The sequence below is a fragment of the Melospiza georgiana genome, chromosome 22 (assembly GCF_028018845.1).
Source record: "Melospiza georgiana isolate bMelGeo1 chromosome 22, bMelGeo1.pri, whole genome shotgun sequence".
Classification (NCBI taxonomy): Eukaryota; Metazoa; Chordata; class Aves; order Passeriformes; family Passerellidae; genus Melospiza; species Melospiza georgiana.
In genome coordinates this window covers 3,660,957-3,678,916 of record NC_080451.1, presented here as the reverse complement: position 1 = coordinate 3,678,916, position 17,960 = coordinate 3,660,957, and the positions used below count along the sequence as shown (strand labels likewise).

At 51.9% G+C, this 17,960-nt stretch overlaps 1 protein-coding gene and 1 pseudogene across 1 annotated transcript; both read right to left on the bottom strand.

Moving 5' to 3' along the window:
- Positions 1-514: 514 nt before the first annotated feature.
- Positions 515-1,423, bottom strand: LOC131092461 (olfactory receptor 14J1-like). The gene has a single exon (XM_058039140.1). It carries the CDS (start codon positions 1,421-1,423, stop codon positions 515-517), a length of 909 nt encoding a protein of 302 aa, XP_057895123.1.
- An 11,421-nt stretch (positions 1,424-12,844) lies between these two features.
- LOC131092460 (zinc finger protein 586-like) lies at positions 12,845-17,539 on the bottom strand (annotated as a pseudogene).
- Positions 17,540-17,960: the final 421 nt, after the last annotated feature.

Genomic DNA, 17,960 nt, shown 5'->3' with positions numbered 1-17,960 from the left:
GGCCTGTCCCTGCTGCAGCCCCGGCACTGCCACCCCCAGCACTGTGCCCGGCCCCGAGAGCCCTCAGGCCCTACAGCAACACCAGGGCCACCAGGGCAGCGGGGCAGGGCCATGGCAGCAGCACTGACAACACCAAGTGCTGCTGCTGCTGGGCACAGCTGCTGGGCCTGCACTGATCTGCCCCAGCTCTGCACACAGACATTGCTGCTTCAGCTCCGAGAACACAACAAAAGGGCATCTCTGCAGAAAACTTTGCTGGAGATCCTTTAGTTCCTTTAAAGCCATCAAGACCAAGCCCCTCATTGACACAGTCTGTGGCCACATGGAAGGCAGAGAGAAACAAAATTAGAAATGGTACAAACAGCTGCTTTTTTTTCTGGACAATAAGAGTAACTAATACAAAGGAAAAAATACCACTACAACCAAACCATAAAGAAAAATCAAGGATAACTTTTTTTACATGTTATTTGCAGAAATTGACCACCATTTTAGTGTCGCTGAAAGCATCCCATCATCAGTCTCCAACTGCAGCCTTGAGCTCCTGTTTCCTCAGGCTGTAGATGAGGGGGTTCAGGGCTGGAGGCACCAGTGAGTACAGCACTGACAGGGCCAGATCCAGGGATGGGGAGGACATGGAGGGGGGCCTCAATTGAGCAAATATACCAGTGCTGACAAACAGGGAGACCACAACCAGGGGAGGGAGGCAGGTGGAAAAGGCTTTGTGCCGTCCCTGCTCAGAGGGGATCCTCAGCACAGCCCTGAAGATCTGCACATAGGAGAACACAATGAACACAAAACAACCAAATACCAAGCAGGCACTAACTGTGATGAGTCCAACTTCCCTGAGAGTGTTTGAGTGTGAGCAGGAGAGCTTCAGGATCTGTGGAACCTCACAGAAGAACTGGCCCAGAGCATTGCCATGGCACAGGGGCAGGAAAAATGTATTGGCCGTGTGCATGACAGCATTTAGAAAGGCACTGGCCCAGGCAGCTGCTGCCATGTGGGCACAAGCTCTGCTGCCCAGGAGGGTCCTGTAGTGCAGGGGTTTGCAGATGGACACGTAGCGGTCATAGCACATGATGGTTAGGAGTGAATACCCTGCTGTGATAAAGAACAGAAAGAAAAAGAGCTGAGCAACACATCCTTTGTAGGAGATGTTCCTGGTGTCCCAGAGGGAATTGTGCATGGCTTTGGGGACAGTGGTGCAGATGGAGCCCAGGTCGCTGAGGGCCAGGTTGAGCAGGAAGAAGAACATGGGCGTGTGCAGGTGGTGCCTGCAGGCTACGGCGCTGATGATGAGGCCGTTGCCCAGGAGGGCAGCCAGGGAGATGCCCAGCAAGAGGCAGAAGTGCAGGAGCTGCAGCTGCCGAGTGTCTGCCAATGCCAGCAGGAGGAAGTGCCTGATGGAGCTGCTGTTGGACATTTCCTGTGGTGCCTTAGCATGGGGATCTGTAAAAAAAGTAATCATGGAATAGTTGTGTTTGGAGAGGACTTTAAATATCCCAGCACAGCCTGGGGGCACTTCCCCCCCACTGCCTGCCCAGAGCTCTGCTGCCTGGAGCTGTCCCTGCCAGCAGCTGCTCCCTGTGCCCAAGGCTGGGCCCTGCCAGTGCTGCCAGAGCCCAGCCCAGGCCTGGGGGCTCAGCTCGGCCCTGCAGACCCCTCCCAGCTCTGGCACTGCCAAAGGGCAGCTCTGGCTCTGCAGGGTCTGATGGCAATAGAGCAACTCTGAGGAGGCTGGAAAAGCAAAACTGATGCAGCTTCTAGAGGGCCCTGTGCTGATTTCTGTCACGTCCTGATTTATTAGCACCTGAGAGAAATTTCTTTTTATTTTTCTCGACCTCAACTGAGAGATAAATATCTATGTGCAATTTCCTATCCAGGCAACCCAGAGCAGTAGATTAAAAAGACAGAATTTTCCAGGAATTTCCCTTTTATGCAGCCCCTGCCTTGCTGTGCTCCCTGTATAATCAACTTGGAAATGATGTGGATATAAATGTCCTGCTGGGACCAGTCCTGAACAATGCAGCATCCTCACCACACAAGACGAACACTTCCAAGCTTTATCAGCTGTCTCCTCTCACCCACATCTTGTCCCCCAGCACTGGGAGCAGCTGCCAGGGCTGGCTGAGAGCTGTCCCTGGCAGGCAGCAGAGTCCCTGCCCCAGCACAGCACCCTGGGCTCTGCAGGACCCTGCTCTGCCCGACAGCCCTGGGCACCCCTGGCTGCCCTGCACAAGAGACAATCAGAGAATGTACTCACAGGGTCTGTAGGCATTGGGATGTTCCTGCTTTAGGAGATTGCTCCAGGAGCTGCAGCTGCATTGTCCTGCAGCCAGAGGTTCCTGTGCCAAAGGATGGCATTGATTCTGCCCCAGGCACTTCTCAGCACCTTCCCAGCCCTGACTGATTGAAGCTCCCTGTGCCTCTGTGCTGTGCCTGGGCTAGCTGCAGGCAGTGCCTCAGCCCTGCTGGGCTGGCAGAAGAGCTGATCATCAAGAGAAATGTGCTTTTGAAGCTCTTCTTGGTTACCAGGAGCTGCCTCTGTGCCAGGAGCCCAGCCCAGCTCAGCAGCACAGACACAGCATAAGGACTTTAATGAGCCTCTGGGGCTTTGTGCTCAGGCCCTGAACATCAGTCCCTGAGAGGCAGCTGAAGAAACCTCTCAAGAACTCCAAGGCAGAATCCAACTCCAAAGTTTCTTGGACTTTTAATGGGTCCCACTGAGGGACGGGACTGAGAAAGTGTCCCCAGGCCCCAGCCAGAGCAGAGAACTGGAGGCAGTGATGACAGGTGGGGACAAAGAGAAGCCAAGTCTTGATGCCCTGGGGCACAGCAGGGTCTGTGCCACCAAGGGTTTGGAGGAGACACCTTGTCCTGAGGCCCTGGGGCCTCCTGGCACAGCCCCAGCCAGGCTGGGCACTGTCAGCCCCTTGTCCTGCCCTCAGCATCCCCCCCTAGCCCACATCCCAGTGGCCTCAAGGATCTGCTGGAAGGAGTCCCTGGGGAGCCTTGCTCAGCAATGGCCCTGGGGGCTCCTTCATGCTCCCAGGGACTGCAGGTTTTTCAAAGGACTTTGGGTTTAGCTTTTGCCTTGGAATCTCTGAGAGTTTTCTGCAATCATTGTCTCCAATTATCTGCTGTAATTAGTCCCTGCAGAGGCTTTGTCAGTAACAACACTCAGTGGGGTCATTAGTACTTCAGGGTACTTCAGTTATTTCAGGGTATTTGGTGTTTCCCTTTTGATACAGACTCTGTGAGAGGTTTATGCAATCATGACCCCAATTATCGGCTTTAACGAGTCCCTTGAGACCTTTGTACTGACACTCAGTGGTGCCCATTAATGCCTTGAGATACTCAAGGTTTTTAAGGTACTTTATGGATTTAAGAATACTTTTAGATACTTTTAAGGATTTTCCTTCCCATTTTGAGTTTCTGTGCTATCCAGGCCTCCAATTCTCTCCTCCAAGGAGTCCATTAGGAGCCTGTGTTGGGTATCTTCCCCCTTTCTGTTTTACAACAAAGATGGAATAGAAAGAATTTTGTAAGACTTTCTAAAAACATCCAAACAAACATGGGACAATTAACAATCCAACAACAACCACTACGAGAATTAAATGTCCTGTTTTAGCTTGTCATCCTCCAACCCTTTAGTCCCTTGGATTGGAAGAGTTTATTGAACCAGTCTTTGCTTTCCACCTGAACATTCTTGAACCCTTCCTTCAGTACCTGAATGCTCTTGTGGATTGACTCACTGTGGCTGGAGAGGCTCATGCAACACATACCCTCAGACTCTACACATCCATGCCCATGTTCCCAGAGTAAAAACTCTATTGCTGTTCTGCAAGGTGGCATGTCTGATGGTCTCTATGTCTGAGAGCAGGCCACTCAGTGTGAGGGAGGTAGCATTGGTTTGCTTACTTAGCAGGCATCCAAGATGGTCTAATTGTCCTAAAGCTTTAGCTGCAGCCACTCAAGGTAGTCCAAATTGGGGGTGCTACCATCCGATACCTGGATTAAAGCTTTCAAAGCCATCTCTTTGATATCATCCAAAACTTTTCTGGGGATACCTGCTGCTTGATCATCTGGTAGGCTGTGTTGTCCTTCTCCAGCTAGATGGTTGATTGTCAATTTTGCCCTTGCCTCATTATTAGCATAGTCTGCTATTAATTGATTTAGTAAACACTTTTATCCCCCTTCCCACAGGTTGTATTCTGTAGGTGACAACAACATGGTCAAATCATAGGGGATTAAGACGTGCTGTAGTTATGGCCCTCATTAGGCCATTAAAACAAGGTAAGTCCTTCCTATGGTCTTTAGCTGCCTTACACAGATCCTTGATTTCCCCATGAACCATTGGCTGATACCTGGGATTCTGCCCTTTTCTTTCCTGTGGGGCCAACGAGGAGTTTCGAGGCTATTTGCAAGTCTCCTTCCTTAGCTGCTTCTTTCTGGATCCTTTCCTAGAGATCTTCTGGGGTTGAGGGGCAAGGTGGATCTGGGGAATCCAAACTGTCTTCTGGGGAGGAAAAATAACTTGGAGCAGAAACATTTGGATTAGAAATAGTGTGACAATAGAACCCCATGATCAAAGATACTAAGCCCAAATATTTGGGCTTAGTATCTTTTATCATGGGGTTATATTGTTGCCGGAGGGTTAGGCAAAGGGCGCTGCCATTTTTTCAGGTGTTGGGGAGGAATGGCCTTGATTTAGGATGGCAGAATTCTGGGGTGGAGTTCTGGAGGCATGGCCCAGGGTGAAGTTGGAATGATTGACAGTGGGGCATGACTCACAGTTGTGGGGTTGGAGTCTGGAGGTTCATTCAGGGCAGCAGAGAAGGTTGTGGTAGCCAGAAGTGGAGGAGCCAAGATGGAGGGAGGATGGTCAGGCTCTGGGGCATCTGGAAAATTTTTAATGATCCACCTCATGATTGATTTTAATTTGTTCTTTGAAGATATTTGGTCATGATCAGTGAGAATTAACTTAAAGCATCCATATACACACCTTTCTACTTTGGACATCTGGCTGCCCATTTTTCTTTTTCTCCCCCTTAGGTGGAACAGCCACCAAACACCCCAAATCTATTATGGGATGTGGGTTCATACTGTAAAAACACAGTGGCAAAATGGGCAATAAATATCTTGCATTTCCCCAAAACCACCTGCTGATCCTGGGCAAGGTCCCTCGAAGCAATGATGAATCCGCCAGGCCGGGCACAATCCAAAATCCCAGGGAGCACTGGCCTATCCATCAGCTAACGCCAGCTGACATGATTCAATGTCAGGGTCCCTGTTTGGGTGCCAAAAGTCGCAATGAGGGTGGCTGTAACAAACCTTTCTGGTTCCCCAACATCAGGGCAAGGGTGGTGAAAATTAAAAGGAGCAGATGCTAGGAAAGATGAAACAGGAAAGCCTTAAAATTATGATTGCCTGGCAAAAATTTTTGAGAATATGGAAACTATAAGTGAGATTGAAATGAAAGCAAGCTTTGAGACACCAAGCCTTAGTTACTGAACAACTGGAAAACAATGGTATGGTCAGCTGAAAGTAATCTTCTTTTGATGAAACAATACCCTCTGCTTGCAGACAGGTCCAAGGGTCAGAGCAGACCCTGCTAGCTCGGCAGAAGCGGTCCAAAGAGTAGTTTTTAGGGTTTAAAATGTAACACAGTATGGTAATGTAATGGCTCTTATAGGCTGTATGTAAATGCTAAAAGATTTGTATCTTGTACTAGATTGGTTAGTGAAAATTAGAATATGCAGCACAGAAGAAGATTTATTGTATAGTAATGGGAACTCCCCTCCTCTCTCGAGCATCCATTTTGGGCACCTCTTTCAATCTCTTTTTCTGAACCTGCTCTGAGCTGTGGCTGGCAGCTCCAAACAAGGCTCCTACACCCACACCCTTTGCAATAAATCGCAAGTTCCAAGACTTGGCTTCAGAGATCTCTCGTCTCCGTCCGTTGCAACTGTCCTATCCCCAGACGCTCCTACAAGCAGGATCAATGGAGTTGCCCAAAAAGAACTTAATTAACAGGGTGAAAAACAATAAACATGGAGAAGTTGAGCACAGTACGGGGGGTGGGATTCAAAGACCTGAGATAAAGGCGAAGCAACAATATATGCACTTGAGGGTAGATCACTCAAGAACAACAACTATAGAGGGGAAATAAGTAACCAGTAGGGGAGGAGAACTTGGACAACTTAGCATAACAACACTACAGGCTTATGGGGGAACTCTCCAGCTCACCCTAAGTTAAACTAATGATTCCCAGGGCTGGAAACTCACACCCAGTTCTTCTGGGGTAAAATCTGACTGACTCTGAGTTACAGCTGGGCCAACTACCACACGGCTGCTTTGCTCTGGTCCCTTGGGACTATGTGGCCCAAAAGGGCCACAATGGTGTCCTTGGTTTCATGAGGCTCCACAGTGTCACATTGGTCCTTTGGATCCATGGTGCTCTGCAGTGTCACAATGGCCCCTTCATTTAACAAGGCTCCCAATGTCACATTGGACTCCATAGGAAAGAAACCACAGGGCCCCATGTTTCAGGAGCTGATGAACAGCAGCCACCAGAGGTCACGGCAAGCCTGACCTGTCTGTCCTGGCAGATTTGCTTGGAGCAACCCTTGGATATTTGAAATTATGAATGTGGAGTCCTAATTTAAAACATTTGTGCCTGGAGAAGAGGGATGGGTTTTTTGTTTTTTTTTTTCACAAAAAGGAAAACACAGAGCCCTTTCCAGTGTTTGGAAAACAGGTGAGTGCTGCCCCTCAGGAGTTAAAGACCAACCAGACCTGTCTGTCCTGGCAACTTTTGTCTGGCAGCAATCCTTGGATACAAAGAAATTTGGAGGTGGAATCCTAATTTTAATCCATGGATGCCTGGAAAAAATGGACAGTTATTTTCCATAAATGAAAAGCCCAGAGCCCCAGTGTTTCAGGGGCAGATGGGAGTGGCCTTCCGCATTCCAAGGTCAGTCAGACCTGTCAGGTGACCCCTGGGAGGCCAAGGCAGTCACACCTATTTCATACTCCCTTGGTTCCACAGGGCCCTGCAGGGTCACAATGGCTCCTTGCTTCCATGAGGCCTTGCAGTGCCACAATGGTTCTCTGCTTCCATGATGCCCTCAGGTGTCATAATGGCCCCTTGATAACACAAGTCCTTAAGGATCTTAATGGTCTCCATGGTTCCACATGGCCTCACAGTGTCACAATGGTCTATTGGTTCCATGAAGCCTTGCTGTGTCCAATGCCCCCCCCCCCCCCCCCACCAATGGTTCCACAATTTCCCATAGTGTCTCAATGGCCCCTTCCTTCCATGAGGCCTCACAGAGTCACAATGGTCTCCATGATTCCATGGGGCATTGCAATGCTACAATGTTCTCCATGGATCCACGGTGCCCTGCAGGATCACAACGGCCCTTTGGCTCCACGAGACCCTGAAATGCAGCAATGGCCTCTTGGTTCCACAAAGCCCTGCTGCTTCACACTGGCCCCTTGGGACCATGCAGCTCAACAAAGCCACAAAGATGTTCTTGGTTCCACCAGGCCCCACAGTGTTACAGTGGCCCCTTGGATCCATGGTATCCTGGAGGGTCTCACTATTCCCCTTGGTTCCACAAGTTCCTACAGTGGAACAGGTTCCACAAGGGCCTGTAGTGTCACCATGGCCCATTGGTTTCACAATGCTCCGCAGTGTCACAATGGTCTCCATAGGAAGGAAACAAGTGAGCCCCAGTTGTGCAGGGGCAGATGAAAGGCAGTCACCAGAAGCCAAGTCTAGCCAGGTTTGACTGTATGGGCAGATTTTGTCTGGGAGTAACCCCTGGATATAGGGAATTTTATACATGGAATCCCAATTTTGGCTATGGGCGCCTAGACAAGAAAGACAGTTCTTTCCCATTGGAATAAAAGCTCAGAGCCCCAGTGCTTCACAGTCAGATGGGAAGTGGCCTTTGACATGTCAAATTCAGTGGGACCTGTCAGACAGCCTCCAGGAGGCCAAACCAGGCAGACCTGTTCCATGTCCCCTTGATTTCATGGAGCCCCATGCTGTCACAATGGTCTCATTATTCCACAAGGTCTCGCAATGTCAAAATGGCTTCTTTGTTTCATGAACCCCAACAGAGTCACAAGGGTCCATTGGCTCCATGTGGCCCCGCTGTGTCACAATGGCTCCTTTTATATATGAGTCCCACAGTTTCATCATTGACCCTTCCTTCCATAGGGCCCATGACCTGCACAACAGTACCCTTGATTCTTTGAGGTTCTGTAGTGTCACCGTGGTGTCCTTGGACCTGCATTGTCACAACTGACCCATGGTTCCATGAGGTTCCGTAGTGTCACCATGGTCGCTGTCGGAGGCTGAAAGAGATCGATGTCCTGAGACACCTTGGCATGCTTGGAATCCCTGTGGGGCCAGGGCCGGGTCAGGCCTAGGTTTGTGGTGGGACAGAGCCCCGCCCCCAGCCCTGGCCTGGCAGAGCTGTCAATCACACAGCAGGGGCAGTGCTAACCTAGCTCTGATTGGTTAAGCTGTCAATCAATCACACACTAGCAGCTGGTGCTACCCTGACTCTGATTGGACAAGCAACTGGCAGTCCCACCCCAGGGGTGGGCCCATGAAGGCCCAGGGGGTTAAAAGCCAGAGCGTGAGGCCAGCCCATGGCCTGGATTCTGCTTTCTCTTGGGGTTCCTCTGTTTGTGATGCTGGAACCCGAGCAGTTTGTACCTACGTGTGTGTCTTTCTATGGATCTTCTGTCTTTCTCTTGTTCTCTATTTCTTCTTCTTCTAATACTACTTAACTGGAAAATTTTTGGGTAACTTAACATCTTAAGGGATAAAGGCTTTTAGATTTAATTTGCTAAGTAATTGAAGTTAATGCTGTGATAAGGTGGATGGTGGAGGTGGATGTTGTATTAAATCCTTTGCCAAAGTTCCTTGACTTTGTCCATATTTTGCCAGTAAAATTTTGTGACATTTTGACCTCTTAGCTCACTTGGTTAGAGCATGGTGCTGGTATCACTGAGGCTGTGGGTTCACTCCCTGTGTAGGCCATTCACTTATGAGCTGGACTTCATGATCCTTGTGGGTTCCTTCCTACCAAGAATATTCTTGGCATCTGGCCATGTTGAGAATAGCTGCCTGGTGTTTCTCCTATGCACCAAAGTCAAGTGAAGGAACCTTTGATTACCCCCAGTATTTCAGTGTTCTGGAGTGCTCCTGCCCTGCAGGCTCACAACAGCCTCTTGTTCCCATGAGGCCCTATAGTGCCACACTGGCCCCTTGGTTCCATGGGCCCCAACAGTGCCACAATGATCCTCTTGGTTCCACAACTTCCCACTGTGTCCCACTGGCCCTTTGGTTCCATGAGGATCTGGAGTGTCACACAGGTTTGTGACATTTGTCCTTGCTGCCCCTCACATCCCAGTGCCCCACAAACAGCCCCAAACCACCCATGAGGGACAGGCCCTGCTGGCCCAGGCTGGGCTCAGGGCTTGGCCTTTCTGCTTCCCCCAGCCAAGCCAGGCCTTGCTCAGAGTTGCAGTTCCCTGCTAAGAGCCTTTGGCTCCCTGCAATCCCAGCCTCAAGGATCTGCTCTCACCAGGCCCTGGGCAGCCTTTGGCACTCCCTGCCCTCAGTGGGGCCCAGTGCTACTCCAAGGCACTTGGAGTTTTGCTGCTGACTCCTTGAGCAGCTTCTTCAACCTTCTCTCAGTGCCTGAGGGTCCTGGACTCAGCCCCAAATCCACCGTGGAGATCATTAACATAAAGAAAGCTTTGAGGGCTCTTTGTCTTCCTTCCATGGCCTTCAAGTGCCCAGGGCTTGTGCAGCTGATTAGAGTCAGTTTGGGATTCTTGTAAGGAGGGAATTTAAAGTGCACCTCATGACTTCTCTTCTTTAATCAAGTGTGTATTATTTAAATTTCCAGTTCAGAGAAGAGCTGACAGAAGCATTCCCCAGGTGACCTTGATGCTGAATGTCTCCTTAAGAGGTCTGGGCATGGAGAAGAATGAGCCCCTTGAGGGCTGACCCTGTTTGGACAAGCTGCTCCTCACCCCCCAGCTTCACCATGTCTGACATTGCCCACTTGACACTGACATCCCTGTGCCCTGCAGCAGAACCTTGTCCCCTGAGCTCTGCAGCTCCATGCCCCAGCCCATTGCACCATGTCCCACCTGCTCTCCTCAGGGCTCTGCCTGCACACAGGCCCAGGAGAAGTTTTCCTGTTGGGAAGGAAAGAATGGAAAAGCCTGAGCTGGTTTCCTAAACAACAAACCCCACTCAGGAACCACCTGCTCAGTCCAGGTTGCCTCAAATGGTGTCACCTTTCCCCAAGGGACAATGTAAGCAGAAATGATCTCTGGGAGCAGAATGCTCTGAGTCTTGTGGCTGAATTCTCTGTCCTTGTCCTTTCCCTGGATCTCTGTTGCAGATGGAAGCTGCTGGGGCCATCCTCACCTTTAACCTCTCTCTTGAATGCAAACAGATGTTCCCAGCTGTATTAAGCAGGACTTTTCAAAGTTTCTACAAAACTTTTGTGTTCCTCTTGGAATGAAGGGGCCATTTTGGCACTGAGGGGGTGATGTGGAAGCAAGGAGTCAGTTGTGACCCTGGAGTCCCATGGAACCAAGGGGCCATGGTGACCCAGCAGGGCCACGTGGATCCAGTGGTCCATTGTGACACTGTGGATCCAAGGAGACCACGGAGGCACCCCCAGAACCTCCTGGAACCAAGGAGTCCATGGTGACCCAGCATGGAGCCAATGGTCCATGGTAACACTGCCCATCCAAGGAGGCCATTGTGACACTGTGGAAGCTCATGGAGCGAGGGAGGTCATTGTGACACAGAAGAACTTCATGGCACCAAATGTCCATGGTGACACAGCAGGGCATCACGGGAACCAAGGAACTGCTTTTGGCAGTAGGGAAACTCACGGAGCCAGGGGCCGTTGTGGAACTGCAGAACCAACAGAGCTGCTGGACCTTGTCCCCAGGCCCTGCACAGTTTCTTGGGAGGCACAGCTGGAGCAGCAGCCTGGGAGCCTCAGGAATGCCCTTCTGGGATCCACGGCACACACTCCCAGGGGCTGGAATTCCAGTTCCCAGCCAGGAAAAGATGTTCCTGCCCTGAAAGGAAAAGCTTTTAAGAAGGAGCCAAAAGCCAAGTGGAGGAAGATCTTAGAGAGACATTTCACTGCCCACTTTTATAACTTCATCCATGGTTGTTGTAGCTCCAGGATGGGGAATTAAATCAGGGCAGGGTCTTTGATTAGAGCTGCCCTGGTAATGGAAAACAGAGCAGGGAAACAGAGGCAGGAGAGAAAGGAGGGCACAAACACAATCAGCTGCGAAGGTGGCACTCTGAAAAACAAACTAGAACTGACAGAAAATGAATGGGACAGAGATCAATATTCTGAAAGTTTTATTTACTATCAAAATACATCCCACCCACCTAGCCCCAGACAATTCCCAAGCCACGCCCTTAAATTTGGATCCCACCTCTCCCAATCTCCTTCCAATCCCATCTCACCCTGGAGGCTGTGGAACTGAGTAATTTTGGCATTGGACTGAGCTTTTTATAAGGTGGGAACAAGCTTTGAAACAGCCTGGAGACTCCTGGAAAGTCCCCATGGAACCCCTCAGAGGGCCTATGACAAATCTGATCCTTAGAAGGCAACCATCACCAGCCCCCCATTGCTATGGCCAGTTTCCATGGCAACCATCACCAGCCCCCTGTTGCTATGGTCAGTTTCCATGGCAACCATCACCAGGGCCCTGTTGCTATGGTCAGTCCCTTGGCAGCTCCATGGAGACCCCATGCCAGGGGTGGTTGCCATGGACACCAGCTCAGGCCTGCAGCCACAGCCCGTTGCCATGGCAACCATTGGCAGCCCCATCCCCAGGCTCATGGGATCCCAGAACCACAGAATTGGCTGAGCTGGGAGGGACCCATCAGGATCCTCCAGTCCAACTGCTGGCCCTGCACAGGACACCCCAACAATGCCAGCCTGGGCCTGGCAGCGCTGTCCAAATGCTGCTGGAGCTCAGAGAGCCCTGGAGCTGGGACCCTTTCCTGGGGAGCCTGGGCAGGGCCCCAGCAGCCTCTGGGCAAAAACCTTTCCCTGACATCCAACCTGAGCCTGCCCCGACTCAGCTGCAGCCGTTCCCTCCACTCCTGTCCTTGGGCACCAGAGGGAAGAGGTTCCCACAGCCCCAGCCAGGGACCCGCTCCCAAGGCTGTTGCCCTGGCCACCAGGGCTGGCACCAGCTGGGATGCTTGGTTTCCAGGGGCCAGGGTTCAGGAATGGGATTCCCCAATTTCCTGCTGTCGCTAAAAACGCGCTGCCTTCGCTGCCCTCCCACCCCCAATGGAAAGAACAAGAGGCAAAGATCCTGGGCTGGGATAAGAACAATTTATTTGGAACAGTAACGAGATAAGGAACAAATTGAACAGAAAAACTATTGATCACAGAAGGGATAAATAAAACTGTTTACAGGGAAAACTAAAACACAACTGCCTGGCTCTTCCCAGAAACATATTTTCCCCACCTAGAAAGGACACCCTTCTTCTCAGGGAGAGAGAGAGTCCCTTTCCTGCCCCTGGCAATGACCTGAGGTGAGAGTAAATGTAATGACAGGGCCATGGAAAGACCCTCATGTTCTTCAGTTCTACACCATGTCATTGAGAGGGGAAGGTATTGGGGCAGTTGTCTTCCCAGCATGGATCACAGGTAACATGGATCACCCGTGCTCTTCCCAACGTTAGACCTCCATTGGGGATGAAGCTGGAGCAGTTCACAAAGCTCCTCCTGCAGCTGAGGCACTCGCAGGGCTGCCCTTACTGGTGCCTCCATTGGTGTTTTGTCATGTTAGAGCTATGGGTGAAGGTCTTCCCACACTGGGGACACTCGTAGGGCCTCTCCCCTCTGTGGATGCATTGGAGGGTGATGAGGTGGGAGTTTTGCTTGAAGCCCTTCCCACACTCAGGGCAGTGGAAGGGCCTCTCATCTGTGTGAATCCGCTCATGCGGGAGGAGATTGCAGCTGCTCTGAAACCTCTTCCCACAGGTGGGGCACTCGCAGGGCCTCTCCCCGGTGTGGATGCGCTGGTGCCTGATGAGGTTGGAGTTGTTCTTGACGCCCTTCCCACACTCAGGGCAGCGGAAGGGCCTCTGCTCTGTGTGAATCTGCTGGTGCTGGAGGAGATTTCATCTGGTTCGAAACCTCTTCTGACAGTGGGGACACTCGTGGGGCCTCTCCCCAGTGTGGATGCGTTGGTGCCTGATGAGTTCTGACCTGTAGCTGAAGCCCTTCCCACACTCCCCACACTCGTAGGCCCATTCCCCGGTGTGGATGTGTTGGTGGTTGATCAGGGTGCTGCTCTGCCTGAAGCTCTTCCCACACTCCAAGCACTTGTAGGGCTTCTCTACATCATGAAGCTGCTCATGGACCACCAGCTCTGAGCTCTGGCTGAAGCTCTGTCCACCTTCCTGGCTCAGGGAGGGTCTTTCCTCCTCAGAGCACACTGGGCTGGGTTTAGAGCCCCTCTTCCTGTGGAATCTCTGGGGAGTTTCCTCCCTGTTGGATTCCTGTGCCCTGGAGTCACTCATAACAGCCTCTTTAACAAGGTTCTGCTGTGGGGATTTGTCCTCTCTGGTCCCAATCCTCAGCTTCTTGTCTGGGGGAGGAAAGACAAGGAGAGGATGGGATTTGCCTCTGTGCCAGAGGGAAGGGCAAGGAGATCCCCCCAGTGCATCCCCAGCAGGATGGCAATGGCAGAGGGGTTGTCCTGCAGCCAGGGGCCGTGCTGGGCTGGGAGATGGAGCAGGAGAGAGGGATAAAGGGGCATTGAATTCCTCCTCACATGCCTGGGTGTCCCGGGGATCCTTCCTGTTCCTCACAGCCTCCTTTTCCACCTGGCAAAGGTTTGGGGATGGAAAATCCTGTTTTGGGAGAATAACAAGGGATGAGCACATTGAGATTTGTACTGGTTTGAAGGCAATCATGGGGAACGTCTAAACCAGAATTGCAATTAAATAAGAAAATGAAGATCAAGGCAATGATACAGAAACACTGCCTTAAACTGACAGAGTCAGGATATAACCTGACACTCTGTTGGTCAGGGTGATGGCAGCAGTCCCAATAAATGGTGGCTGCAGTACTGTTAGAGTGATGAAGGTGATTCTGTCAGAGCAGTGATCCTGTAGAAGGGTCTGGTCTTCCTCTGAAGGTCCAGCGGTGGTTATGGAGATCGTGTCCTCTGGGAATCCAGTAGGCAAGCTTCTCCTGGTGTTACAAGGCTCAGCTTATATCCAGGTAGGAATGCTTGGATCCTCCCCCTGGGCAGAGAATCTCACAATGGGATGATGGAATTTTATCAGTCCTGCAGTGACACACAATGGCCCATTCACAGAAGATATCTCCCCTGGAGGGCGTTATCAGGAGTGAGTCATGGAAGAGATAAAGAACCCTGCCCCACCTGTTTATAGTAGTTGATGAAGATGGTGATTGAAAACATGCATTTGGTTACATCTTGCATTGCAAACTGAAGCAGTGGGGTAATCCCTGCTCAGGGGGTGAACACCACCCCCCTTACCCAAACTGGCCCAGGTGTAAAACCCCCACCCTGGGAAGGCCACACACACAAGGGACAATGTCACACTTGGCCCACTCCAGGGGAAGTCTCTGTCCCTTGTCACTCATCTTTTCTCTTTCTTTCCATCTCTCTCTCTACCTCACATTTACTATTCAATAAAATCCACTTCGGATTTGGTCTCATTAGCACCTTAACTGGGCCAGAGGCATCTCTCTAACAATTTTCTTAACCAAATTGCCATATTATTTATGCACAGTGAGTTCAGGGCACTGTTCTCTGACCCCAAGTGCCTTTGACAACAGCATGGCTCCCTCCACTGATGAGGTTGTGGTTCTTTTTGGAAGAACTCTTGGAAACTTGGACACAGTCCCTCCTTCTTCCTGGGGAGCTTATGGAGCCTTTAAAAGCTTTATTTCTTTATGGGAGAAATGATGAGGAAATTGGCTATTATGGGTGGACAGTGTAAAGAAAATAATTTGTTGTCTTTCCTTATAAAGTTATTAAAATCACTGGAGGAAATGGAGCAAATGTTACCAGTGAGACTGGCAAGGTACAAGGTTCATTCACCCCACGGTGAGGAACACAAGGTGGCTAAAAGTCCCAGAAGAAGCCCAGCTCAAGTAGATTAATTTCCGAATAAGTCCTGAATTCCCAGGCTTGGCGGCTTTACCAAATGTGAAAATAATTTTTCTTTTTTATCCCTGTTACCTTTGTGATTGCTACACAGAGCTTTCCCTTCCTTTTAATAATCTCTATTGGGCCAAATTTCCATTCTCCTGTTATCGGGACTGGCCAGCAACTGAGCTGGAGCTGTGCAGGAAGCAGTGAATATTGGAATTGCCACATCACTTCTTGGAATGTTGGTTTATTCATATTTGGGATTTGTTTGCACTTTCATCCCAAGTCACTTTTGGGAAGAGCATATATTCTTCAAAGTGATTTATGCAGAGTCAAGTTTGATTTCTGCCAAGTTTATTTTGTCCAGTGCCCAGAGGATGCTCAAGGGGTCTCTGTGCCTCTCACACTGGGGGATGCTTGGGAGGCATTTTGGGGGGAGTTTTGCTGTCCCTGTCACCCCAGGCCGTTCCCCAGGGGTTGTCCCTGTCCGTGTCACCCCAGGGAATTTCTCAGGGGGTCTCCCTCCCTCTCACCCCTGTGCTGGGGGGTGCTCGGGGCAGTCTCTGTCCCTCTCAGCCCAGGGGATGCTCAGGGGGTCTCTGTCCCTTCACCCTGGGGGATGCTCAGGGGATCTCCCTCCCTCTCATACCCTGTGCCAGGGGGTGCTTGGGGCAGTCTCTGTCCCTCTCAGCCCAGGGGATGCTCAGGGGGTCTCTGTCCCTTCGCCCTGGGGGATGCTCGGGGGGTCTCCATCCCTCTGGCCTCAGGCAATGCCTGTGCAGGGTTGGGGACCAGTGGCTCTGTGTCCCTCTCACTGCTGAGGGTGCTCGGGGCTGGGGGGGCTCTCCGACCTTCTCACACCTGGGGAGGCCGGGGGGGTCTCTGTCCCTCTCAGCCCTGCTGTGACCCCACCCAAACATCATCGGGGTCAGAGGGACAGAGACATCCCAAACCCCCAGAAGGGCCAGACCTGCAATTTGGTTTGGGGCTGAGGATTTAGGAAGGGGCTGGAATTGGGGCTGGGCTTGGAGTTGGGGCTGAGATTTGGATTAGAGCTGGGATTGGGGTTAAGGCTAGACATGGGATTGGCTTTGGGCTGGGGTTGGGTTGTGGTCTGGGGCTAGACAAGTTTGGAATTGGGATGTGATTAAATACAGAACTGTGAATGTGTCTAAACATGGAGTGAGATTGAGACCAGGATCAGGGTCAGGTTTGGGACTGAGCTCACCCAGAGCGGGACAGAGGGGATGTCGCTGCAGGATGTCCCTGGCATCGTCCCAGCCCTCCTCAGGCACCTCCAAACATGAGGGGCAGCTGGGTGCCCCAAGATCCAGGTGCTCGCACACTGCCCCTCCATACCAGGCAAGCATTCCCTGAGGGCAGCCCTGACTGTGACCCTTAGGGCTCTGGGATCAGCCCTCATATCCCTATGGGAGCAGCTGCAGACAGTATGAGAGATTTTCCCCCCCTCTTCCCTGTGGAAAGATGAAGCCCAGCTGCCCTTTCCTTCTGGTGCCTCCTCCTCTCCTCAACTGAGGATGTCAAACTTCCCAGGAGCAGGAAAATCCCCATTCCCTGTTTCCTTGTGGCTGCAGCTTGGAACACCCACCCAGAATTAAGGACTTTCTGACAGCCCTGCTGAATGACACTGGGAGGAGATTTGTGAGAACGGGGGGAAATTGTATTTCAATAGTAAATAAAAGGTGCAAAATTATTTCTTTCTGTCACATTTGTTTTCAGTCAGTTGCAGGTCTGGTCCCAGGCCAGAGAAAAGGGTGGGGCTGGGGGCTGGGAGAGGCGGGGGCCTGGGAAAAGGTTGGTTGGTGCTCGATGAAGAGATGAAGGGGGGTCTGGGTTCTCAGGAATGGGTGTGCCAGGGGGGTCTCAGGGTCATGAAAATGGGGGAAGGAGGGGGGCAGGGACATGGAGAGGTAGAAGGGAGTTCCAGGGGGTCCTTGAGCCCAGGAAAGGGGAGTCCAGGGTTTCCCAAAAAGGGGGGACCAGAGTGGGGACACCCGGGATGTTCGGAAAGGGGGAGTTCAGGGGGTCTCTGGTTTTTCAGAAGGGTGTGCCTGGGAAAGGCAGGAATGGGAGACCAAGGCGTTCCAGGTTGTCCCGGAGCCTGGGAGCCATGGGATGCCCGGGAAAAGGGGAGCAGAGGGTCCTGATGTCCAGAACAGGGGGATTCAGGGGATCCCTGTGCAGGCTAAGGGGACCAGGCGGTCCCGGTGCTGGCAGTGGCGGTTCAGGGTCCCGGTACCGGGGGTCCCACTCGCCCCTGGCCCCCCAGGAGCGCCCTCAGCCCCAGCGCTGGAGCCATTGCGCTGCTCCTCCTCACTGCCAGTGTGATCCCAGGATGATCCCAGTAGAACTGAGTCACCCAGGAGCTGCTCCCAGGATGATCCCAGTACAGCCCAGTCACTCCCAGTCCTGGCATCCCCCCAGGCCTCTCTGCGTTCCAGCCTGTCCCGGCTCCATCCCTGCCCCTGCCGGGGGCTGCGAGGGCTGCGGGAGCGGAGGAGGAGGAGGAGGGAGGGAGGAAGAGGCGAAGCGGGGGAGGAGAGGGGGAGCCAGGCGGCTCCGGCGCTGCCTGAACTTGCAGCAGCCGCTTGTCCCCTCCTGTCAGGGAGTTGTGCAGAGCCAGAAGGTCCCCCCTGAGCCTCCTTTTCTCCAGGCTGAGCCCCCTTCCCTGCTGCCTCAGCCCATCCTGCTGTTCCAGCCAGGGTCGGATACTAGTGCTG